Source organism: Phaethon aethereus, assembly GCF_964289735.1.
Source record: "Phaethon aethereus genome assembly, chromosome: 1".
Lineage (NCBI taxonomy): Eukaryota > Metazoa > Chordata > Aves > Phaethontiformes > Phaethontidae > Phaethon > Phaethon aethereus.
Window position 1 is genome coordinate 88,704,713 of NC_138575.1, and position 26,097 is coordinate 88,730,809.

Sequence of the window (26,097 nt, forward strand, 5' to 3'; positions counted from 1 at the left end):
CCATCTCCCTTCCTCCAAGCCTCTACTTTTGTAAGACTGTTGCTAGATACTGATTTAGAAGGCTTTCGTACTAATTTTCATACTTTTGCATGTCTTGTTTGATGTATTGAAAAATAGGTCCGATATAATGAACAGGCTGCTAGGAATTAATTCTGTTTTTCCCCTTTTAATTTATATAAATTTTGCTTACATCTGCAACAAGCGTTACTGCTATTTGGTCACAGTTATAAAAGCCATTCTTACTTCATTTTGACTCTTACCGCTTAGTGCTGTTAAAGATGGTATTGTGACAACCATAAAACAAAGTGTCCAAGACTCAGCATCAGCTGTGGAAGTTCAGTCACTTTTATGTGGCTACGTTTGGAGAATTTGATAGCTAGCATGGTTTATCTCTATGCTTTTGTCCTTTGTATGGAGAGGGTAATTGTGCTTGATAGGATTTTATCTGATTACGACGCATAATGCTAGATATTGATCATAGTTTTTAAATACAGCTGGCTATTAATTTAGATAACATTGTCCTCTTTAATGCTCTTATTAGAAACATGTTAGTTTTAAAAAAATATTTAACATATCTAGTAGTGTGACTCTGTGGTGTCCATGCTATATTTTAGCTGTCACGTTACTGGTATTACTTAGAGGAGCATCAACTGTGATCATGGTTTTAATGATGCTGGTTACAGTTGATGGTAAAATTTTAAACCTTTCATATTAAGATTGTGGGTATTGTTATCCCTTCTTTCACTAAGAGCTCCCTCTTGCTCGCTGCAGTGAATGGGGGAGTAATGAAATGTATCTCCTTTACAACAACAACAACAACAAAAGATTATGTTTTTAGCAACTGACAGCTTGGCTTAAAATGTTGTAGGCTTGTCCTGTCCAATGTTGAGTCACAGGCCTTTCTTTGTGACACATGACACTTGTGAATTTTTGAATGACTCAACCTTTTACGTGTGGGAATTACTGCTGGACTTCCTGAGTGATGAGCACATAAAGCTAAAGTTTTGAGGAGGATGTGTTTTCATGTCCCTCTGGCTGAATGTCTTGGTTGTCTTGCCTCACTGTACCTTTCTGTTGATGTAGAGACACAAAATTGTTTCTCTGTCTAACTGGCAATTCCTCTGATTTGGGGAAAATTGCCATTTTCCTCCATTTTTCCAAGTCAGAATGCCCTTTGAAAGACATGTCTGTGAAACTTCACATGATGGAAAATCTGCCCATGCGTTCTGTTTCAGTCTTTTCAAGTTGGAACAGTGAGGTTTATCTGGTGGCAGGGTAGTAGGTCTCCAATCTGGGAGGCCCTTGTTCAAATCCTCAGCACAACAATTTTTGTCTGGCTGATTGTGGACAGGCCATCTGGTGTCTGGCTAGGTGTATATTATCAGATCTGTGAGTATCCCTTCTTAGTCTCAGCTCCTACGTAGGAATGAGGTCCCAACCTGTCATTGCTTTTGAGATTCTTAGGTGGGTGAGGGTAGTTTGAAGCTTTGAGCCTGTGGCCTTTCTCCAAAGTACATTACTGAAATATAGAATGAATATATGCTAAAATAGTGGAATATAGAGTCATAGAATTGTTTGGGTTGGAAGAGACCTTTAAAGATGATCTAGTCCAACCCCCTGCAATGGGCAGGGTCTTCCTTCAATATTTCAGGTTGTTGAAAGCCCTGTCTGATCTGACTTTGGACTTCGAACAACTTCCAAGGATGGGGCATCCACAACTTCTCTGGGCAACCTGTTCCATTGTCTTGCCACCCTCATCATAAAAAATTCCTCCCTTATATCCAGTCTAACCCTACCCTCTTTCAGTTTTAAAACCGTTGCCCTTTCTGTCACTACAGGCCATGGTAAAAAGTCTCTCTCCATCTTTCTTACAAGCCCCCTTTATATATTGAAAGGACACTATAAGGTTTCCCTAGAGCCTTGTCTTCTCCAGGCTGAACAGCACCCACTCTCAGCTTTTCTTCCACTAAAAACCAACCAACCAAAAAAAACCCAAACCAAGCCCAAAACAAAACATCTTTTTTTTGTGTGTGTGTGTGACTACATTAAGAAATGTGTTTTCTCTCATGCGTCATCCTGGCAGAAGCATAATTTTGTCTTTAGTTATGAATCCATGTTTTTTTATAGTTTTCAATGATGCCAATCAAGTCATTTTTTAGCATTTTCCCTTGAACAGTTCCTCTATGTTTATTCCAGTTTAATTCCCTAGACTTACTGTGTAAGAACATTTTGTGTTCTTTATGGTTATCTTTAACTTTTTATCCAACACTAATAAAATAAAATATCTTGATACCACTCTGTCGTATGTAATAGCATCAGGATAGAAGTGCTTAATGAAAGAGTATCATGTATACAAAGAGATCAGAACAAGATAAAGCACTTATATTTCACCAAAAAAAAGGATGCAGTTGCAAGTTACACTTTTATTATTATATTGGAGCTGTCTGTTCATACATTCTTTTAAAGTCTCTTTCCAGGGAGGTTCTTCTGTTTCCTGGAAATCAGCCACATTTTATAGCTGGTTTCTCAGGATGTGGCTCTGGAACTCTTTCATACCCCATAGTGTCTATCCAGTTCTCAGATTTAAGATTTTGTTCAAGATCGGTCATGTTTGGTGCTTGCTTTTTCTCTGTGTTATATGAGGTTTTCACTATGTATGTTAGAATTGGTAAATTCTTTTTTTTTCAACACAAATTATCTGGTCTTTATTGGAATTGATTATATGTTCTTCCACTTCTTTCAGTCACATTTGTGGATCTGGGCCTTTTTGGGCATCAGGGTAGCTGATACTGATTTCTGAGGGAGGACAGGAGAGCTACTTTGAAAAATCACTACCTGTCCAAAACACTCTCAACTCCTGGCACAAAAAAGCAACAACCAGGCAAGCAGTAAGAATGAATAGCACCAAGCAGAGAAGAGCTGGCTGATCTTTCTGCATTAATGCTTGTCAACAGGCTGCAGTAGAGGTTACAAAATGATGAGTGTGCCTGAATGTCAAATCTGTGAGAGTAGGCTACCAGGAGACCAACCAGGAATTACGATGTCCTCAAGGCCTAGGTCAGTGAAAGTCTGCCAGAACCTGATGAAGGGTACCACATTGGAATCTTCAGCAGAAATGCAATTTTCTCATGGTGTGCTGAATCAAATGGTCCAAGAGCTATGATTTCCATTATGCTGTCCCCACACTTGGTTAGTGCAGGAGCGATAAGTACAAGGAAGACGTTGAAGACCAACAATGCCAGCAGAAACAAGATGCAGTTTTTCAAATTGTCTATGTGAACTTCTTTGAGCTCATAAAGGCAGATGGAGATTCCTAGGGCATCTTGCAGGATCCAGGCCCATTCCTGGATCATTGTTCCTCATTTCTGAAGACCATCGAAAGGACAGCAGTGAAGAAGCTGAACCCTGCCAGGAGCAGTTTCTTCACTTCCAGGTCTTTGTGATGACACTGTAAATGAACTTTCTGCTTTCCAAAAGGAAGTTTGTTCAAGGAAGGAGAGAGACAACTGCAGAGCCCAAGTGGTGCATATATGCAGAATAATCCTGTAATTAAATACACTAAATGATCATAGGAACAATAAAGCATAAGCAAGATAAAGAATGTTATCTGTTGCTATGTTTTCAAAAAGATACCAGAGTTGATTGCTGTGTGTTCAAAATTTGTTTTTTCTACAGTTGTATTTGATGAATTGCTGTTGTTTCTCCTCTATGGCTCCTGCCCAATAGCCACCAGCAGTGACTATACCCACTGCTAGAATGAACATGATACTTGTATTACATGCCAAATGTCTGTCCAGCTTCTTGAAGAATAGACAGGTAAAGTCCAAATTTTTGAGCAAATCTACAAGAATAGTAATCTCTTTAAGTGATCCCAATTGTAGGCATTTCCACTGTCTCTGGATACTGTGGCATCTCCCCTGAGGGTTAATAATCCTTGAGTACCATTTATTCTCTGGAGCCTGGAGCTCTCAAAAGAGGTTGCAGTTGCCCTTTCTCTCTGAGGCAATTTTAGTGATGAGGCCCCTGCCATCACCATCGTCCTCACCAAAGAAGGAGGGAAGATGACTTAAGGCTGAGGAGGTGAATTTCTGATGGGGCTGGAACCAGCAAGGTTGGTTATGCTTGGTCTTCAGGAAGTGTCCCCAGTGAGAAGGGACTAGGAAGCAGTAATCTCCTCCCATCTCTGGGGTAACTTTGAGTCCAATTTGCTGAGTCAGCATTTGCAGAAGAATCAAGAGCAGCAAGAGCGGAAGAAGCAGTCTTCAAGGTATTCTCCATGCTGTGGGACCTCTTCTTACTCATTCCTTGCTTCAAGAAAGTTTCTGTCTTTCCACAGTGACTCAGCGTACTTTCTTGTTACATAGCAAGTCCTAGCCAAGCAGAAATGAGCCTCATCCACTCATCATTACAGAGAATTACCTGTATCTCCTCCACTGAGGAAGGAGTATCCTGTGTTCTGCATGCCAAGTCTACCCCTTCCCTATGGCTACAGCCCCACCATTGTCTGTGACGCCATGTGGATCACTGTGGTGGCAAGCCCTCATTGCCATGGACACCTTCTGGGGCTTGGTGTCACCTGGGGGTTGGTAAAGTTTAAATAGCAGCTTTTCCTATAGTGACTCCTTCATCCTTTCCATGGCTGTGTGAATTGGAAGATGAAGTCCTTTGATCTTGGACTTTCACTAATGAATCTTATTTCTGTTTGTAGTACCTTCATAAACTTTCAGCCTTGGTTAAGGATTTTGGTTTCTCCTGTGTGTTTCCGACATGCTTTATTTTCTGCTGTCTCATGTTGTGTGTGTTAGGAGTTGAGTGAGATCCTCTGTATACCGAGAGCAGGAAACAAAGCCTTCTCAATGTTGAGAGAAAGTACATGGAGCAAGCATATCCAGGTACTTGCTGGAGCGTCTGTGTCTCCAGCTAGGAGAAGGCAGGATGCAAAATGCAGATCTTTGTCAGGAGACTGAAGAGATGTCGTTAAACCACACAGAGTCAGAGGAGCATGGTGTTATGTGGATTTCTTTTGTTTCACTGCAAACTTTCTTTCAGGTACCTGGATTTTATCCAAATTAAGATGGATCCTTTATGGATGTGGGTTTTCCATGTCTTTTGGAGCTTTGCCTTTGGGAAGCTCGATTCTTTCAGCCTTAATAACTAAGGGCAGTTGAGAACATATTTAGCTGAAATTTTGTTTTGAATGATTTTGAACATGACATTACTTTTTATAATGTTTGGCATAATCTTGCTTGTGGTTTTCTGTATAGATGATGGCTTTACTTACATGTTTGTGTACTACTTATTTAATGCTCGTTTCAGTGGGTAGGCCTGTTTTTCTTCTGATCCTCAAGAAGTCATTGCTTGTTTTGATATACTTGCTCTGTGGGTTTTTTTAATGGTATCACAGGCTCTAGAATGCATCTTCTAAGGTGGTTGTTTTGAGTATGGGTTTCCCCCAAAGAACTGTATGTGCTGACTGTAGTACAGTGCTACAACCACTCCTCTATTCCATATCTGAGAGGGTTGGTAGGTCACAGAATACTTAGGAAGTATTGTTCTGTCCTGCAAATGCATGAAATGCAAGCCCAGACAGAGGGCAGATCACAGGGGAAGAGCTAGTCGTCACTCGTACCTTCTGTGCAGGATCCTTGGCAGATGTGTCTAACACCTAACTTTATATGCATCCAGGATGAACCTTCTGTTCTTACCCTTTTCTGTAAAATGATACTAGGCATGTGACCCATAAATGTTTATTTGTGAAAGTTTACAGTATTCTTGTGAAAGTACGTGTTATCATGCTTATTTCAGGCATCAATAATTGAGTAGTGGATAGACTTATGGATAAAATGCTGGCGATTCTAACTGGATTTGGGGTGCCTCAGTGAACAGAAGTATGACTGTACCTTTTCTCAGCAATTAGCATTCAGAGTCTGTGGTCATCATTAGAGTCCTTAAAGCTTCTGAAAATTCAGCACACTCTCAGAAAGAAGATGAACCAGAGAAAGGAATGCTGTAGTTAGTGGTGGTCTCTGAAAACTCAGATTTAACTCTTTTGCCTAGTATCTTATAGGTAGTCTGTAATAAAACTGAACATTGAGTCCATGACCTCCAAGTTCCTCCCCACTAAAGTTCAGCTGCAGCTGTTTGCAGAAGGATTTGGGGGTTGTTTCCAGTTCTTGAGTATGTTCTGGGTTGTAAAGAAAGCCAAATGACTGAGAATTAGGATTAGTAAGTGATACTTACGCTTTGCCTAGAGCTCGCTTGCTAGCAGTCCATAAAGAGATATGTAAGGTGTGTGGGAGTAACCCCATCTTGCCTTTAGAGTAACTAAGCATCTTATTTGGTGTGAAGAGCATTTGTCTGTGGAGAGTGTGCACCAGGTTCCTGTTGACTGCTTGCTTTTTTTCATGAAGTGAAGCTTCACAAATCATTAAAACTCCTGGTGTGACTGATAGTGGCAAATAAATTCCTGCTAGCAATAATGCATGGAATGACAGAAGCCCAGAGATGGATAGAGGGTCAGTTGTTGTGCAGAGTACATGGCTGGGCTAGAGAAATGGCGTCAAGTAAGGAAAACAAAGTGAATATTATTCTAACTGCTGTTGTGTATTAGTGGCAGGAAGACACACCGTTATGACAAAGTGTTCTTGTCTGTTGCTGATTTATTAATACAATAGAAAGGATAGCTTACTGTTTTACTTTTGTTGAACAAAGTTATTTATGGAATTTGCAATATTAAAAAAAAAAAGGTAATGGTCTACTGTGTTTACCTTTGCCAGCCTTAGATATAAAGCAGTTACTTTACATGATTGTCTTTCTCATCTTTATAAACACCATCAAAATGACATACCTTTCTGGGCAAGATAATAATGTGCATGGATAAATCCAGCCTGAAATCTGTCATTTAAAATAGAGAGCAAGGGCTGTTAAGTACTTGATACTCTATCAACAGGTAATCAAACTAATCCTTTCCAGGAAACTGACAGGCAGCATCTCTTCTGTTCAGGAAGACTCCTTAGAAAAATTGTTATATATACCATATATATCCCCAAAACTGACCTAAATATATAAAGGATAGGTCTTAAGTAAACATGACAATATAATTTGTGAACTTATTTCACAGAAGTCTTGACTATACCTATGAAAGGACTTACCTAAACTAAGTTTTCGAAGGTATAAAATCTCAGAAGAGATAACAGCATTGTGTATATCCTACCCAATAAAGATGAGGTTTCAGTTTGTTGCCCGGAGATGCGCTGCTTATTCATAGGTGGTCATGACAGCTCACTCTAACAGGACACAGCCTGAAAAAAATCTTCTTTTCTTGAATTTTAACCATTGTCACATATTGGGCATTGCCACTGCTCACTGCAGTGCAGATTGTAATCCTTGTGCAGTTTCTGTTTACCAGGCTTGTAGTAAATGTTTTCTTGACTGGCAAATGACACTTCTACCAATTTATTACTCCATCTTGGGTACTGCACGGCATCTGAAGAGGAAGAAAGGAGGGGAAAACTGACTTCTTTGCAATTTTGCTTCCTCTAAGTCTTGATTGGAAATAGGTTTTCCTGTTGGTATAACATGCTTTAAACTGGTGGAAGGAATCATAGAATGATTAAGGTTGGAAAAGACCTCTAAGATCATCAAGTCCAACCATCAACCCAACACCACCATGCCCACTAAACCGTGTCCCAAAGTGCCATGTCTACACGTTTTTTGAACACTTCCAGTGATGGTGACTCCACCACCTCCCTGGGCAGCCTGTTCCAATGCTTGACCACTCTCCCAGTAAAGAAATTTTTCCTAATATCCAGTCTAAACCTACCCTGGCACAACTTGAGGCAGCCTGTTCCAATGCTTGACCACTCTCTGCGTAAAGAAATCTCTCCTAATATCCAGTCTAAACCTCCCCTGGCGCAACTTGAGGCCGTTTCCTCTCATCCTATTGCTAGTTACTTGGGAGAAGAGACCAACACCCACCTCACTACAATCTCCTTTCAAGGCAGTTGTAGAGAATGATAAGGTCTCCCCTCAGCCTCCTCTTCTTCAGACTAAAGGACAAGCTGTTTTAGCAATGGAAAATATGGTAACTGTGCAGTAATAGCCACTCTTGAAACTCACTCTTTGGTCATGTTCCTGTAGAGGGCTATAAAAGCTAAGGAAGAATAGATTGTAACTACTCACATGCCATGTAACTCCTGATGACTATGTCTGTTAGTTTTTGGCTCCCTCTTCAGTAGTGTAACAGTCATACTGATGCTGATGGGCACCAATGACAGCAAGGACAGTATCTTACCTGTTATTTTTCCAGACATTCATGTATTGGTATTACTGTTGACACAGTAACACCGAGGATTTTTGTGCTTGATCTGATCCACGGAGGAAGTATGGCATTATTTTCTGACAACTGAAAACACAGTTCTTCCAGTAGGGGTGTGGGGTTTTTTTCACTTCAAAACAAAAATGCAACTCTGCACATGATAGCACTTTAAAATCAGGCATCTTTGACTGGTTTTGCCTTTTGGAACTTGTTTTCATTCAGTTCTAACTATGACGTTTCCCTCCTAAAAAGGAGTTTGAATGTTAAAAATTGCTTAGACCAGAACAGGCACTGTAAGAGAAAAATGAAATAAATTCCATGAATGCTACAAAAACCTGCTAAGCAAAACCACTAAAAACTAGCAAAAAACCTAGCAAAAGTCATGTTGCCTCTAATGATGTGTTTACCTATCACATGATAAAGATGGTGAACTCTCCTAGTCTATTAGGAATCAAGAGGATGCTAAGCTGTCTGCAGTAGTACTGTGTCACCATTTATGACCTGGATAATCAGCTGACAAATTTTTGAAGAAATAACCAAGAAGCTCCATAGCCTATTGTCATGGTTTAACCTGAGCCAGCAACTAGGCATCACACAGTCATTCACTCACTCCCTTGACAGTGGGCTGGGGAAAAGAATCAGAAGAGTAAAAGTGAGAAAATTCATGGGTTGAGATAACACAGTTTAATAGGTAAAGCAAAAGCTGCTTATGCAAGCAAAGCAAAACAAGGAATTAATTCACTAATTCCCATTGGTAGGCAGGTGTTTAGCCATCTCCAGGAAAGCAAGGCTCTATCATGTGTGATGGTTACTTGGGAAGAAAAAATGCCATCACTTTGAACATACACTCTTCCTCCTTCTTGCCCCAGCTTTTATTGCTGAGCATGACATCATATGGTATGGACTATTCTTTTGGTCCGTTGGGGTTAGCTGTCCTGGCTGTATCCCCTCCCAACTTCTTCTGCACCACCAGCCTACTTGCTCGTGGGGCAGTGTGAGAAGCAGAAAAAGTCTTGACGCTATGTAAGCACTGCTCAGCAGTAACTAAAACATCCCTGTATTATCAACACCGTTTTCAGCACAAACTCAAAACATAGCTCTATAGAAGGTGCTATGGAGAAAATTAATTCCATCCCAGCCAAAACCAGCACACCTATTAACGTTCTTTTTTTTTTTAATTCAAAATATAAAATTGCAGATAAGTGCCTAAACCAAAAGAACGCAACTATGTCCATGTTCAGAAAAGGTCATTTAAGGCGACCTAGGTATCTGTAAGCCACTTAGTCTGATTTCAGTCCTCCTCCCCATTCCAGATATTTAGTTAATGGAAAACAAGCGATCATCAGTATAGTAGTGATTTGACAATAAAAGTTTTCTCGTAGGAATTTATAGCTGACTGTAGATTTGCTCATGTTGAAATGGCAAGTAAGTAGAAAACTCTGGAGAAATTTAATCAATTGGTCAATGTGGCCTGTACAAATGAAGTCTATTTTAATGATTCCAAAGGTGTAGGTGCAGGCTGTAGGTTATCAAAAAAAACCAGACACCCACCCATGTTGGCCAGACCAACATGGGAACAGAACACGGGAATATGTTTTGAGTAGCTGTGGCTTCAAGAGTGTGTGAAACTCACAAAAGGCAAGCAGCTCAGTTTGAACTTTTGGTATGAAATCCTGTGGCAAAAGACCTATGAGCATTTGGATTTATAAATAGGAGTTTTGAATATGAGGAGGAATTTATTTCTGTTTAAGTTATTAATAAAGGATCACTGTTAATGTGCTATAAAAGTCTTGGTAATCATGTTCATAAAAGAATGTGTAAAAACAGCAGAAGTGTAGAAAAATCATGAAGAGAGGGGACTGATAGTTATGCCTCCTGGACACATGAATAGTCAGTATGTTTTATACGACTCAGTCCAGATAATGTCTCTGGAAGAAATGTTTTACTTAAATACTACTTATTGACAGAAACACAAAGGTGGCTTGTTAGTTATGCTTTATTTTATACAGAAGATCAAATTGTTACTCTGTTGAGTGTTTTTGATTTTTGTTTGTATGGTATAAAAGAAGATTTTTTTTCTTATTTCTGGGCCGAGGACCAAGAAATTATGCTGCAGGAGTTTAGGGTATTTATCTTACCATTTTTCAGAATAAAGGTCCAGTTTTTCAAGTGCCTAGCAGAATTTATGCAACTATGAAGATTCAGTGCTTACTAATTTATTGCTCATAGCTTTTGTTTACCAACTAATTTTCTGTCAGAACTTGGTCCTAATATATATATTAACTGTAGATAAGCTAAATATGTCTGTAAATCTGTGAGAACAAGCCAGTTCATCCATTTAAAAAAATCCCACAAAGCACTATTTACTCAATTTCATCAGGTACAATGTAATGAAATGTATTTTGCATATGACATTATGTAAAGAGTATGTTTTTGAAGATGTGAGAGCTATATGATTTTTTACATTATTTTTTCTAGACTGTGATTTTTGCATTGTAATCTGTTACATCATACCAATGGGAGGAGGCAGGCTGTGTGTATAATGAGTCCACATAGTGTGAAACAATATGTGATTTCATCTCTGTTTAACTTTTTTGTAAAGGCAAATAGAGTCCAAAGGGGACTGAGTCATTTCTGGCAAAGTCTAAAGGGGAAATCAAGATTAATTTAAAATGGAAAGCTTGGCAGCACATTTGAGAGAAACAGGAGACAGAGGAATAACTGAGAAAGAAAGTAGAAATTGATACAATGTTAGCACAGAGCTGAAGGGCAAAGAAGATGACATGGCAGAGAAAAATATATGGGAAATTAAGGAGATATTTGACATGACTGGAGAATGTGTTAGGAGCAGGTGTTACCAAAAAAAGCCAGTGTCAAGAGAGTTTAATAATCAGAGAAGGTAGATAATTTTTATTGCATCAAAAGGATTCTCATAAGACTTGTAAGTATAGCACAAACAGCTTAATTATTTAACTACAGAGTCATTTCTGTGTGTTCGTAGTCTGCGTTTTCCTTCTTAAAAACCACAGAGAGACTGGATCATCAGTTGGGTTGGGACCTTCAGGAGCATTTCTCTACTCAGCAGAACAAATGGTAGTAGCAAAATACCAAGAATCACTTTTTAGTAACACCACACCAACCCCAGATTAATTTTTACCATTTGCTTTGTCGGTGCATTTAGCTACAAAAACTGATACATTAGGGTCAATTCTAGGTCTGAAGAATATGTTCTGCAGATGAGAAAGCGGTCTTCCCCTGTCAGATTCCCCAAGATGTTACTCTACTCCTGTTCCTTATAACTCTTGGCACCCTCTCCGTGGTCCCTTGTTGTGCCTTGTCTGCTTTAGCCCTCCATTTATTCCCTGTCTTTCCTCCTGATGCTTTTTGTTTCTTCCCTTCAGCTCCTGTTGGTGCTCTCATCTTTTAACAAGTCGTCTCTGGTGCTTCACCTTGTATGAGGTGGGGGACTGGAGGCCTTGTCTTCTACCAATTTTGCTTCTGTGCTGGCAAAACTCCATACTGATCTTTTGCCCCTTGATGGCTCTTTTGTTTGGTTTCCTGATGGCCGTTCAGATTTTATCCTCTTTCTCCGTTCTCTTTTTCCAGGCTTTCTAAATCAATCTACTTTCTTGCTGCCAGCAACTAGTGGGAGAACATTTAAGCCAGATGCCAGACATTGTCTGTGCTCTCACATCTGGTTCCTTGTGCTACAGTAGCGCTCTCAGTAAGAAGAAATCATCTGAAAGGGAACTCTTTTAAAAGCCCACTTACATCCTTGGAGCATGCTTAGGCATGAGCGATCGTGATTGGTATGTTGTGCAAATTCAAGATTGTTGCTTCTAGTCCTGAGACAATTTATTTACAAAGGTAACTAATCTCTGACAGGTTAATACTGCTTGTGCAGGGAAACTTAACAGCGGAAAAAGTCAGAGATATAAAAAGGAGGAAAGATAAAGCACAAAAATTGCCTGGACTGAAAGCAACTTTCTAATAATAATAGACGAGAAAATTATCTCAAACCTGCCATGGGTTTTGGCTCAGGCGGGATGAGAAACAGTGCATTATATCTTACTGAAATGATCAGATCAAGGAGGCATTTATATGCCAGATTTTCATCACATTTATTTTGAATTTTAAGTGCTCTGTGATGGTGGCTGACTGGTGTGAAGTGCCACAGATTTGAAGACCCTTTAAAAATGGAGAACATGTAACTTTTCTACTCAGATAGCGTGAAACCTGTGCCAAGAAAGCTGATACAGCCATTGAAGTGAATGGAAATTATGCTGTTTAATTGAGGTATTATTAGCCAGTGCCAGGTGGTTTAAATGTGATTAGCTAGTTGTCCAATGCATGCCAGATTTTTACATTTAGATCTTCTAGAGTAAAAAATTCAAATATTTCTAATAAGGTAATATATGCATAAACTTTCTCATGTGGATTTTTCAAAAATATCAAAAGTGTGAAACTAATGAATATTTTATTAGATCCTAAGATGCCTCAGTCAACAGTAACAGGATTCCTCGCATTTGTTGACTAGGAAAGCAGCTTTGTAAACTTTAGTAAAGGATAATGATAGTATCACTTAAGAATTCTGTTTGCAAATCTTTACCTGCTGATGGTAGAAAACCACCATAGTATTTATTCTCTTACATCTAAGAAGCAGCATTTGAGCATATAATTGCTAATTTGTAAAATGTAAATAGGGAAAGTTGTAGTCAGCCAGATAATACCTGTCTTATCTGCATTTAACTGATGCAGTTTATTTTTCTGTGTTTATTTTTCTGCTCATTTGTGTACTGGAGATTGTAGCTGAACAATATGATCAGATAGGAATTTTAATGCTTTTCAGTACAACTCATAATTTCAGAACTATCACTAGGACAGTTTTCCTAGGTTGTCTAAGTCCATCCAGACAGGTTGATTGCCATCTCTTTTTGCCAGTGCTTTACCTGTCCCTGTATTCAGTATTCCAAAAAAAACCTGGTATTTATTTTTATCTCTGAATAGTCCAGAGCCTCTAGGAAAGAGGAAATCTGGAGTCTTGGGTGTATGAATGGACCTGTGCAGTCCTGTTGGCTTTACTGAGCTTTTTGTTTCAGCAGTAGAATGCAGAAGCACAGTTGAACTTTTTCCTTCAAGTCAGGATAATTCTGATACACTGCATTAGAAGCTTTTCACAAGCTGAATCACTGAATCTTCAGGCAGAGATAGGATAGCTGTGCTTCTGTAGCCATGATTTTTAGATCAGAGACAACTATTACATCACGTAGTTTCATGCATCATCTGAAACTGGACAATCTTTCTTGCCTTCCTACCATTCTTTCAAATTTTCAACAAAAGCATATCTTTCAGGGAGGTATCCAGTGTGATTTTTCTTTTACAAAAATACTTTTAAAAGTCTCATGTGCAGTGTTACTGGCTAAAGAAAATGTCAGCCTAGTCCGCATGTATTGAAAACTAAGGGAGTTTCAGAAAATCTCTTTACAAAAGCATTTTTCTTTTAGTGCAAAAAAACCCTGGTTTGACTTTAGAGATTCTTAAAGGGAAGAGAGGCCGGGATCAGAATGGATGCAGGAGTCATAAAAGTTCATAAATTTTGACTTTCTGAGTTTGCTGAATTGGTAATGGGGGGAGGGAGGGTGTATGCTTTTTTTTTTGTTTTGAAAGGAGAACATTTTGTGAAGCATTTTTTGGCTTGTGATTGAGTAAATCAGCAAGTTATGTAATATTTATGGATGATATACTTATGAATATTTACTTGCTTTAGCCTCTTGTTCTTGAGAGACCAGAATTCTCATAGCATGGGAGGACTCTGCAGCAACAGTTGCATGAACAGAAATAACAGGTCCTGGACTTCTATCAGGGTGAATTTGACAGTGTTCTAAAATTTTGGAGACTGTTAGAATTAAGCCCAGTTTCTTTCTCTCCCAGTGTAAATCTTCTGCATGTAACAGCTGCATGCCTTACAGAAGTGTAATAGCTTAAAAGGCTAAGGTTTAAGTGAGTGTTGTTGGAAATCAAAGGTAATGCACAAGAGGAATGGCATCACCCTTAGAACATATCTACCTTCAAAAGGGCCAAGGAGGATGACCCAGGCCAGTCAGCCGTACCTTGGTCCCTGGGAAGGTGATGGAGCAACTAATCTTGGAAGACTATTCCCCAGCCCATGAATGACAAGGTCATTGGGAGTAGCCAGCATGGATTCACAAAGAGGAAGTCATGCTCAACGAACCCTGATAACCTATGATGAAATGATTGGCTTGGGAGACAAAGAGAGGACAGTGGATATTGTCTGCCTAGATTTTGGTAAGGCTTTTAGCACCATATCCCATGAAATCCTCACAGAGAAGCTGATGAAATCTGAGCTGCGTAAGCAGGCAGTGTGGTGGGTTGAAAACTGGCTGAATGGCTGGGCCCAGAGGGTAGTGATCAGTTACTTGAAGTCAACTTGGAGACCGGCAACTAGTGGTGTACCTCAGGTATCAATGCAGTGTCCAATCCTGTTCAACATCTTCATTTATGGTCTGGATGATGGGACAGAATACATCCTCAGCAAGTTTGCTGATGACAAAACTGGGAGGAGTGGCTAATATGCCAGAGCATCCTCCGTGCTGCCACCCAGAGGGACCTCAACAGGCTGGAGAAATGGGCTGGCAGGAATGTCAGGCAGTTCAACAAGGGTAAGTGCAAAGTCCTGCACCTGGGGAGGAACAACCCCAGGCATCAATATATGCTGGGGGCCAACCATGTGCAAAGCAGCTTTGTGGAAAAGGACTTGGGAGTCCTGGGTGAAGCAGCAGTGTGCCCTTGCATCAAAGGTAGCTAATTGTACCCTGGGCTGTGTTAGACAAAGTATTGGCAGGAGGTCACAGGCGGTGATCCCTCCCATCCCTCCCCTCTACCCAGCACTGGTGAGGCCACACCTGGAGTGCTGTATCCAGTTCTGGGCTCCCCAGTGTGAGACAGACATGGACATACTGGAGAGAGTCCAGCAAAGGGCCGCAAAGGTGGTTAATGGACTGGAGCATCTCTCATCTGAGGAAAGGCTGAAAGAGCTGGGGACTGTTTAGCCTGGAGAAGAGAAGGGGGATCTCATCAATATGTATAAATATCTGAAGGGAGGAAGTAAAGAAAGCAGAGCCAGTTGACACCATAGTCTGGATTCAAGTTGATTCCTGTTTCTTTAACTCTCATCTTAGACTGCTGAGATAGGTTTAGATTTTTAATCTACCCCTTTTTTTTTTCTTTCTTTTTTTTCTGTCATAGAGAAAGTAAGATAAATTCACAGAGCATCCATTTGCAGGATAAGACTTCTCTTGTTTAAAGACTTCCGGTCTTTTAGAAATACTAAGTGTTGTTCATCAAGTACTTTGGTAATTATTACAGCTTACCAAAGACAGCAAAAGTACTTTAGCTATGGCACTGTCTTTACAGTACCTGCAAATATTCCTGCCTTGAAGATCTGTTATGTCTCGAGATCTACAGTGCTGAAGAGGTGCTGTTGATTTATGTAATTCTACATCGTTTCACCACTATAGGTGGTGTAGTTGGTAGCCACCTTGCTAAATCTCACATGAACATGGATTTACATTCTCCAGGACCAATTCTAGATGTGACACACCTCTTCAATCATCAATCACAAATATCTACAAAATAGAGCCGAGGTGTTCTCCGACTTTCAATTCATACTATGATAGCTGAATGTTACTAGAATCTTACTGCATCTCCCGCATCTCACAAGATACCTTTAATTAAATCTGTGGAATTTATTAGAAGCAAATATGTAAAGAGGGAGTAATTTCTTCATTTCTTGGTAGCAGGATGGCCCCCACTTGCAGTGGCGCATGCCCTAGGGACACTGTAAAACCCAGGAGTTCCCCATCTTTAAGGGGGAATGTGTGTTGGAACTCAGAGCTATTCATCTGGCATTGTATGTATTGTGTGACATGCAGTAAGGCTTATATATAAACAGGCAACAAAACAGCAGTTCTTATTAAGCTAATTATCTTTTTTTTGTGTGTGTGACAATTTTGCTTGTCTTGATTTTCAGCAGTAAATTATACCACAAGCCTCTCTCTCTGCTTATGCAGAAAGTCCTATCTGACAAGTTGAACTTTAAATGGGTGGTTAGTCACAAAAGGGCAGCAAAGAGTTCACTACTGCACATTGAAGTTTGAAGGTAGAAAGATAAATATTCTGGGTTGGGCCAAGAAATACCAAATATTTTCCTCAAGGGTCTGAGTCTAGTATTTTTGTCAGATGCTCTGGGTTTTATCATCTGCATTCAGTGATTAGATAGGTCAGCCTCATCATCTTCGTGCTTAGTGTTCAAAGGAAACATGTGCAGGATTTGGTACTAATAGTACTGACGGTGAGAGTACTATATTTTTGTGAACTTGTGCAGTATATCTGTTTTGTTTGATGCTTTTTCAAGGATCAGAAGTTATGAAAGCTACAGAACCAGCCACGTTGCATGACCATGGATACTCACTAGTTAATAACTATCAGATTAAGCAGAAGTCTGGCACAGTAATGTTTAGAAGAATGACTCAAAGACTGATCTATGCAAAAAAAAGAAAGAGATTCTTTACTTGTATAAAACATCTATAAACCCCCTCAGAGTTAGGAACAGAGGCCATTTGAGGCTGTTTGCCATTCATAGTGCTGGAAGGGGACACCTAACAGCAGTATTAGCATAATTCTAAGAGCTGCAGCCATGCATCTCGGCAGTCACTAGATGCATCAATAAGGCTTTTGAAGAATTGTCTTAATCTTTACGGCCTTTTCTGATGAATGTTTTGACCTTACTTGGATTAATAGGCTCAGGAGCAAGCTTTCATATTGTGGGGTGGGTGGCAGGTTTGATATGTTAAGCATCAATTTAATGGATGAAAATTATTCAGGCCCTCACAGCTGGTCTGCTGTACACACTAGTTTGTAGATACTGATGTGATGTTTTCATCTTAATGAGGGATCCACTTACCCGATTTGGGGCTTAAGTCTTGCTTTTTGTGCCAATTTTCACTCTCTCCCATTCTAGGTGTAAACCGCCTAATCTGTATTTGATAGGGAGAAAAAAATCCTTGCATTGCTTTACAGGATTTGGAGGAGGAAGCATTAGCCTACCAAAGGCCATGTAGATTGATGGATTTAGTGTATTAGGTATTGCTGTATAAAATGGAAATACTTATCCAAGTCTACGGTGTCTTCTGAAACTTTTCTGAAAGAATGTCCATATTTTGAGAATGGGCAGAACAGCTACCCTGGGATTAATACACATGTTTACCTAGAGCAGTATTTTTGCATCTTCAAAATAGGATGTCTTGCTAGAGTTGTTATGGGGTCTTTAAGAAGACTCTGGTGAGTCACCTCCACATCTTAAGGCCACTACATGCTAAATTCTGTAATTAATGCAAGTGTGAATGCACGTTTGAAAAATTATTGAGTTATCCTGCAAGAACAGCACTTCTTTGAGAGCTGTTGTCTGTGGTTTCTGGGACTGCCCCTCTGTTACAGGGTCCTATACTTTGGAGCTTGTGCTAGCAAAGAAACTTGGGGGTGGATTGTCTCCATGATTTATGCACCAGTTACAGAGTTGCTGTGCGGGTCTACAGAGTAGGTACAAGGCCACAAGAGAGACAAAACACTTTCCTCTCACATGTATGGCATGTGCACAAGCCGTTTGATTAATTTGCAATATGGCTGGAAGAGCGTTAAGGAGACTGTGTAGTTCTCAGTTATTCTTCTGTTCCCTGGCAGTCAGCTCATGCCAGGCTTCATAGTTGCCAGTGATGTACTGTGCATTTTTAAAAGCTGTAGTGATGACTGCAGCAGTCACAGTCGTGTTTCATTATTAGGTATCCTTGTCACCAACTTTTCCTAATAACAAGCTTACTGTTTCTTGCTCAATTTTGGTGTTATTTTGTATTCTTGATGTCCATGGAAAAAAAATATTATTTCCTTTTCATTGTATTAGCCTTTTATATACTGAAAAGTCATTATGTTGTCCTCTCTTGAACATCTCTTCTCTGGACTAAATAACCCCAACTCTTCTACTGTTTCCTAATGAGCTCCGTTTTCAAGGCATCCATTCATTTTTCATTCTCCTCTGTTCTTCTTGTCTGTATGTTTCTTGAAATACATTGCCTGTCAGCAGGGAATTGCCAAGGCTGAAATAGAATCTATCAGTTCAACCTGTTTAAAAAAAAAAAAAAGAATACTTACTCTATGGTAAGTAACCATGTTGTCTGATGCCAGTACATTATTTAAAAGCTGGAGCCTGATGCATTTACTGTTGCTCCTATGGTAAGTCTGAAACGTACTAAAAGAAGCCACTTTAATGAGTGCAGCGGAGCACTCTGGTCACATCTGCAGGCTCCCATAGAAGGCATCTCATCCACCACTGCTTGCTGCATTTCTTTCTTTTCCCTACATCTCTCCAAATACGCTAAATACGCTCTCCTGGTCACTTTGCTTTGATAGAAACCTATGCAGCTGTCTCTCAGTTCTCTCTCTAGTCTGCATAGGTAACCACTGTATCAAGCACTAGGTGTTTTGTTATCCAGAAGCAGCAGTGAGATGGGACTGAGATGCCAGTAACAGAAAGTAAAGGCATGTCTTCAGCCCATTTTTTCAAGTGTTTCCTTGGATTCAGTCTCGCATGAGAGGGATATAGAGGGGTAGATGTCCTGGTTTCAGCTGGGATAGAGTTAATTTTCTTCCTGATAGCTGGTATAGTGCTGCGTTTTGGATTTGGGATGAAAATAATGTTGATAACATACTGATGTTTTCAGTTGTTGCTAAGCAGTCAAGGACAGTCCAGCTTCTCATGTTCTGACCTGACAGTGAAAAGGCGGGGGTGCACGGGGAGCTGGGAGGGGACACAGCCAAGACAGCTGACCCAAACTGGCCAAAGGGGTATTCCATACCGTATGACGTCATGCCGAGTATATCAACTGGGGGAGCTGGCTGGGGAGGTGCTGCGGCTTGGGAACTGGGCATTGGTCAGCAGGTGGTAAGCAATTGTGCTGTGCATCACTTGTTTTCTATATAATGATGATGATGATAATAATAATAATAATGTTTTTCTGTCCTATTAAACTGTCTTTAACTCAATCAACGAGTTCTAAATTTTTTTTCTGATTCTCTCCCAGTGGGGATGGGGGGTGAGCGAACGGCTGTGTGGTGTTTTAGCTACCTGCTGGGTTAAACCACAACAGTGGAGTTTTACCTTCTGGTGCTAAATCAGTGGTACATAGATTCCTCAACCCAACAGAGGTTACAGGAGGGTGCCTCTAATCACAGCAGGTTTTCACAGGTGCTGCTAACATGGTTGTCTGAAGTAGCAGTTACTGCTGCTGTCCTGATGCGCTGGTTTGCTCATGTGCTGAAATGGCTGGCACAGTAGCTGCCTTCCTTTAACTGTCCTTGTTTAGATTCATGCACATTTAGATGAATTTAACCTTTACTTTAGCCATTCTTTGTAAAAACTGCATCCAATACTATAGTTTGTTCCCAAAATCATTGTAATACATTTCAAATTGATTAAAACCTAAATAGTGGTAGGTAAATAGTTAGACAGTAAGGATATTCTTCTAGTAAGGATGTTTCTAGGGATGTTCTCCCATTGAATATTCTTACCTTAATGTTTCAATACCTTTTAATGAGTAAGGCGGTAGTGCGTAGTACTTTCAGAGGGTGCAGGATCCAAAAGCTGAAGCTACACAAATTCATGGCAGAAGTGTCTTTCCAAACTATGTACCATTTGACTGGAAGTCATCATTCTGTTCTGGATTAGGTGTTGAAGCTCGTCTGTGCTGTAGAGGAACTCTCTTTAGATGACTCCCTATAGATAGTTCTGCCAGATCTTGACCCAGGTACCACTTAAAAATCTAAAAGTTCAACATGAATTTTTGACATGTATTTACAGATGCAAATCAAGTAGTTTATATGTAACTGGGACAAGATAGAGCTTTTAGTTCTTTTCAGGGTTTCTTTTTCCCCGGTTACCTTAGACTCCACTTGTATTACACCTCTTATACTATGCCTGCCTCTTGACTTGGTCCGTTTTTCAAGGTCAGAGTCTTACCTGAATTTTACTGCTAAATTTCTGCATATTTTCTCAAAGACTGTCTCTTGTCAGTATCTTTGCTAAAAATCATTCCAGCCTTATTGCCTCTGTTACTTCACAATTGTATCAAATCATATGCTGGGCTATCCTCTTTGTTGGTTTAGACATACCCCATATTACAATTCATTTAGAGCACCTTTGTAAAAGTTCTTTATCCTGGCTCATTGCTTTCAGGTCCACCTCCATCTCTCCATACTCCACTGCATCAAATACAATTAGTTGTCATCTTTAGTATTCTTTTCTGGTTTATCTCATGTCTGAGTAGTCATCTCCTCAAATATGAAGACATCGATCTTTTCCCACATTCATATGAAAAATGAGGATGTTCTTGATTGCTTATTTCTCAGCTACTTTTCAACTTGCTTCTCTAGTGAGCAACTCTTCTGTTTTCCTCCTGTAGACTTTACAAAAGGGAGAAATCCTTTTTATAAATCCAACAGATATGTCTTGTAGTCCTTAAAGCTCTTGTTCTTCTCGATTACAGAGTATTGGTCAGGTAGTTGATAGTAGTGCTTCTATAGTATGTCAGTGTTGCATAAAGTATTTTCGGGCATGGTAGCTCTTTTTGTTACATGTTTATGCAGTGCTTCAAACTGATGAATAACATTATCTCCAAATTAAGAAAATACTTTTGCAGAAATGCAGTCAATACTGACAATGAGTTAATTAAAATATATTCTAGCAACTATCTGGTAAAAACAGTTTTACATTGCAGGGATCTACCAAATATGCCTTCTTGGAAAAGATGCTTCATATAGGCTTAGAAGGAACTTTCTCCCAGTTGCTCATTTAACTAATAAACATTAGGCTCTGAATAAGGCTATTACAGATTTATGTTCCATAAGTAAGTAGGAACAACACTGGAAGTGAAAGATATTTCATCCTGTCAGTAATGTCTGTGAGTAATCAGACTTGAGAGGAAAGATTAAGCCTATAATTATTTTTCTTATGCATTATCAATGAAGGAAAAGCTACAGAAAAATGTGTATATATAGTTTTGCATAGCCAATGCTTATAAAAGAATAGAAACTCTGTCTGCACTATATACATATCATTAAAAAGATATTGGAAGTTTGTAAAAGTTAAAATACTTGTGTGGGAGATGAGGGAGTTGTCTCTTGATTTGTTAGCTACAAAACTTAAACTATAGTTTAAAGACTGCTTTAGAAAGCACTTGAAATTCCTAATATCGGTGGAGGGAGGAGGGAGGAGAATTTATATTCTTCTTTAATAGGAACCTAAGCACTATTGCTGGAGAGCATGGAAGAAAAGAAATGAAAATGACAAGTTTGCTTTTCATGTTCAAATCTTGCTGAAATTTATAAAGTGAACAAGTAAAAAAATAAATTATAAGTTAATATATTTTTTACAGTGTAAAGCTGTTCTAATACAAAGAGGTGGGTGGGGCAAGGAAATTTCAGTCTTTATAGTTCTCGGAGTTAAATCAGACTTTGTAACTATTTGCAACTTGATCCTACTATCTTAGGTTTTCAAGATGAAAGCTGTGCAACTGGCAGGAAAACTTCTTCCAGCCTTCAACACACCTACGGGTATACCATGGGCAATGGTGAATCTGAAAAGGTAATGGATTTTCTTTTGTGGAGAAATGTGTTCTTCCGCCTCCCTCCAACTTAAACTGACATATGCCATTACTAATTTTTTCTTAGTAGTGGAACTGTAGAAGATGCAGACAAATTGACATTCCTGGCACTTTAGAATAATTTTAATAGAATTCAGAGCATTCTACCTCATTAACTGCAATAAATTGTGACCATGATTCTGCAATAAGAATTCAACATGCTCTTGGAACATACCCAGTGTATTATGCCATGTGTTGCCCTGGAGCTTAATCATTAGTTCTTTAGTCATTAAAGAACCTGTTAAAAAACAAATTTGTTTGCAAGCCATGGTTGAACTTACTGGGTTTTATATACTGTGTGAGCTGTATGTTACCTTTAGAACACTCACACAATGTTTGTCTCTGAAGATATTAATTCATTTTACAGTTCACCTTAGGTATAAAAGCTAGTGTGCTAAGTCCACTGTGGTCTGTGAAGATGGAGAGGCTCCTTTAAATGGCTGTTCAGGTCAGACATTGAACTTGGATGGTCTGCATTGCCTTGTGGAAGAGAATTGCCTTATCCAATTTATCATGTATTGCTTGTTCAATGCTGGATTTCTCTCAGATTTTGAGAGCGCCTTTTTGATGCGAGGCATTTTTAAAATATTTATCATGTTCTTAAACAGTAGCTGAATTGGGATGCATGTCTAGATTGTGTGTGCACTTAAGCAATTCAGGATAGTAAATAGCAGAGAGGTTTTGAATTGTTCTAAATTGTTTTCCTTTTAGGAGAGATGTTTGTTGTGCTTTGTTGGACTGTGAAGAGGTTTAGGACTACTTTGAGAGCATTAGCCTTACCGTGCCTTTTTGTGATCAGGAAATGATCCTTACTTTACTGTCACTCCTTGGGTGAAGACCGTGCAGCTGTGGTTTGCCCTTCTGTTGGTGCAGGTTTTCTTTGCTTTGCCAGTGCTGCACTTTCCCCATTTTTTTCAACCTCTGTACAGTTAATATTGGGTTAAATTTCCCTGTGCACTTTCTGCACAGCTTTATGGTTTGTGTTCTTCCTGCAGTTTCATACGGCTTGAAATTCCTCTGTGCGCAAGGGGTTTTTTGTTTTTGCTTTGTTTAGCCCAGGCCTGCACCATGATTCCAGTATGTTTGAATGGCCCAGGCAGCCGTACTCCAGGCAGCACAGGCATCTGGTCCACTGGCTCGAGTAACAGAGGGGGCAAGGTTTGAGACGCTGCAAGCAGTAGATGCATGGATACTTGCCAGTAAAACATGTAGGTCGGGTGTCAGAGCACAGTCAGGAGGGCAGACCAGGGAGGAGGATTTGCAGTAGGTGGAAGGGAAAGGATTGGAGTGCCAGAAATTTCCTGCGTGCTGGTATTCTTTATGCATTTACTGTGTCAGTCTCTTGGTAATGTGTAGAACCAGCCAGCAATCACAGCAGAAAACAGTGGCTGTCGTGGCGGGGGCAGTGACAGTAGCGGGTGTATGTGAGAACTCTTATTATGAGGCTGACACACAGTAAAAGACATAGACCTGAAAGAAATATTTGGAAAATTACCCGCTTGTATTTTATTAGCTTTTGTATTCATAATGAAACATTTAATTTTCTCTTTTTATGAGAGCTGTACCAAAAAAACCCCCTGAGACAAGCTCCGATTTTGTCTCTCTACACTCTGTAAACAGTGGTTACTGTATTTTAAAAGGTTGTGTTCTGTCTCGGGTCAGAGCCACAAATACTGCTCCATTACCAACATTTCCTCTTTCTAATTTATAATTTAAAAAATAAATAAGAAGACATTCCTAATTGATTGTAGTCGTACTGATAACTGAAATCTTTTATGAGCGGAAGTAGAAGTAATCTCCAGGAAAATGTAGTTAACTTCAGAAATTAAAAGACCCAATCCTGGAAGGTGGTGAAAACTCTCAATTAGATTAAACTAGAAGTAATTTAGGCGTTATGACTTAGCAAGATGGTATCTCTTAGAGTGCAAAAGATATGAGGTATATGATACCTTCTGTTGATTCTTTATGTGAGCCTGAGGAGCTCATAATATTCTGCCTGCAGTAAATATACTGTTTTCCTATGTAGATACAGATAGGGCCCACTCCCTGGAATGTCTAATACTGACTGGAAGCAAAAAAAAAACAAACAAAAAACCAAAAAAAAACCCAAAACCCCAAAAAAACCACATAAGCAAAGGGAACCCAGCAGATGTTTGCCAGGACAAGGAAGTGAATGCTTCGGAAATATACTCATCTGGTCTGATAATTGCTTTTCATTCTTGTTCTTAGGAACATGCAGTGAATAAACAAGATTCGATTGGGCCCACTGTTAAGTCATTACATTTCTGAGATATCAAGATATTATATCTTTTAATCACAGGACTTTTTGTTGGTGAGGTTATGGTGTCTTTTTTCCAAAAAAAACCCAACCAATGAACCAACCGATTAATCAAACGCAACTCCTGTAATTAAGTATGGGTTAATATTTTTCTGTTACTTGTTTAATTTGCTATGGTGGTTGTTACTAGTGCTGTGCACAGTAATTCTGAATTTTTTGTTCTTTTCTCCCTTTTTTATGCATATTTGACGGAATTCAGTGGCGTGGGTCGAAACTGGGGCTGGGCTTCTGCTGGCAGCAGCATCCTTGCTGAGTTTGGTACTCTGCACATGGAATTTGTCCACCTCAGCTATTTGACAGGGGACCCTGTATACTACAACAAGGTAGGTCTCAAATTCAGTTTTTTGTCATACAAGTGTCTTTTGTGCTGTTTCATCATAAATTGCATGAAAGGGAAGTACTTTCTGTATTGCATTCTATTTGCATTCTTGGTAGCAGGTAAATTTTTTCATACTTGTATTTCTGTTACCAAATAGGTTACTTTTTCAAGTAGAAATTTATAACAACACAAGTGTTCTTATTTGTTAACAGCATGCATTTAAAAATAATAATTTTAAAATATGTTTATGTGAGCAGTTCTTTAAAAACAAAACCATACTATTCTGCAGGAAGCCCGAAAGAAAGGTAGGTTCTGTGTTCAGATTAAGAAAATCTATTACTTTAAAAAAAAAAGAAAAAGAAAAAATATTAGACTTGACTATGTGCAGAAAGCAGATAAACATTGTTAGTGGTGATCCTGATTCTTGATTTAATTTAGGTCATGCACATTCGGAAGTTACTTCAAAAAATGGATCGTCCTAATGGACTTTATCCAAATTATTTGAATCCAAGAACAGGCCGGTGGGGTCAGCGTAAGTATTCTTATTTTATTCATTCCTAATTAAAGCTCTGCTTCTTTCTTTGTTGCTGAGTTGGAGATCAGAAAAATTATTCTGTAGGACATGAACAGCATTGCTTGAAAACATGCAATGTAGAGGGATTACTTACACTTGAGATCTCCTGAAACCAATTTTTGCCTGTTGCTCTCTCTGAAGTCATGCAGCTTGGTTTTTATGGTACTTTCTGAAAGCAGCTTCCTACCAAATCTGATGCCTATCCATATTTTTGTCAGTCAATAAAACATTCAGTAATAAAGAATGAGGCTGAACATAGTTTCATCATTTTGATTTTGTTCCTGGTTTTGCAAACCATCTGTTAACTGGATTACTCTAAGGTAACATAGAAGTAATGCATGTGGGTGGTGCTCAAATTTGAGCTCCTTCACCTGGTGTTAGGGACTGACATTTACAAATATCATTCTTCTACTTAGTGGCATGTGAAATGGCATCATGAACCTCACTGTAGATCCTCCTGGTATCAATGTGTCTCTCTTTTTAAAAATAAGTGCTTTGGAATGAAAAGAAAAAATTGTTTTTGTTGCTGACAATGTAAGTGGAAAGGTAAAACACAAAGACAGAGACACAGACATAATCCTTTTTTTGAAGTGGTTCTTCCAAAAAAAGTTGAGTGGTTTAGTGCTTTCATAGTGTGTGTGATAAAAGAAAATCTTTTTCTTCAAGGTTTCTGTTCCTATTTCTTTTATGAATGCAAGTTTATTTAGGAAAAACAAGCAAGATGATCTATTTCTGTCCTGTTTGACATCATTGACAGGTTTCGGGGGTTTCAATGGTTGT

The 26,097-nt window shown here is 39.2% G+C and overlaps 1 protein-coding gene across 1 annotated transcript in view; it reads left to right on the top strand.

The window, feature by feature from the left end:
- The window catches only part of MAN1A2 (mannosidase alpha class 1A member 2), a gene marked incomplete at both ends in the record, with an annotated part of 151,258 nt that overhangs the window by 75,301 nt on the left and 49,860 nt on the right, over positions 1-26,097 (top strand). The window contains 3 exons of the mRNA XM_082012028.1: positions 21,934-22,028; positions 24,624-24,747; positions 25,182-25,275. Of these exons, the coding sequence (XP_081868154.1) occupies positions 21,934-22,028; positions 24,624-24,747; positions 25,182-25,275 (313 nt within the window). The remainder of the gene's footprint in view (positions 1-21,933; positions 22,029-24,623; positions 24,748-25,181; positions 25,276-26,097) is intronic.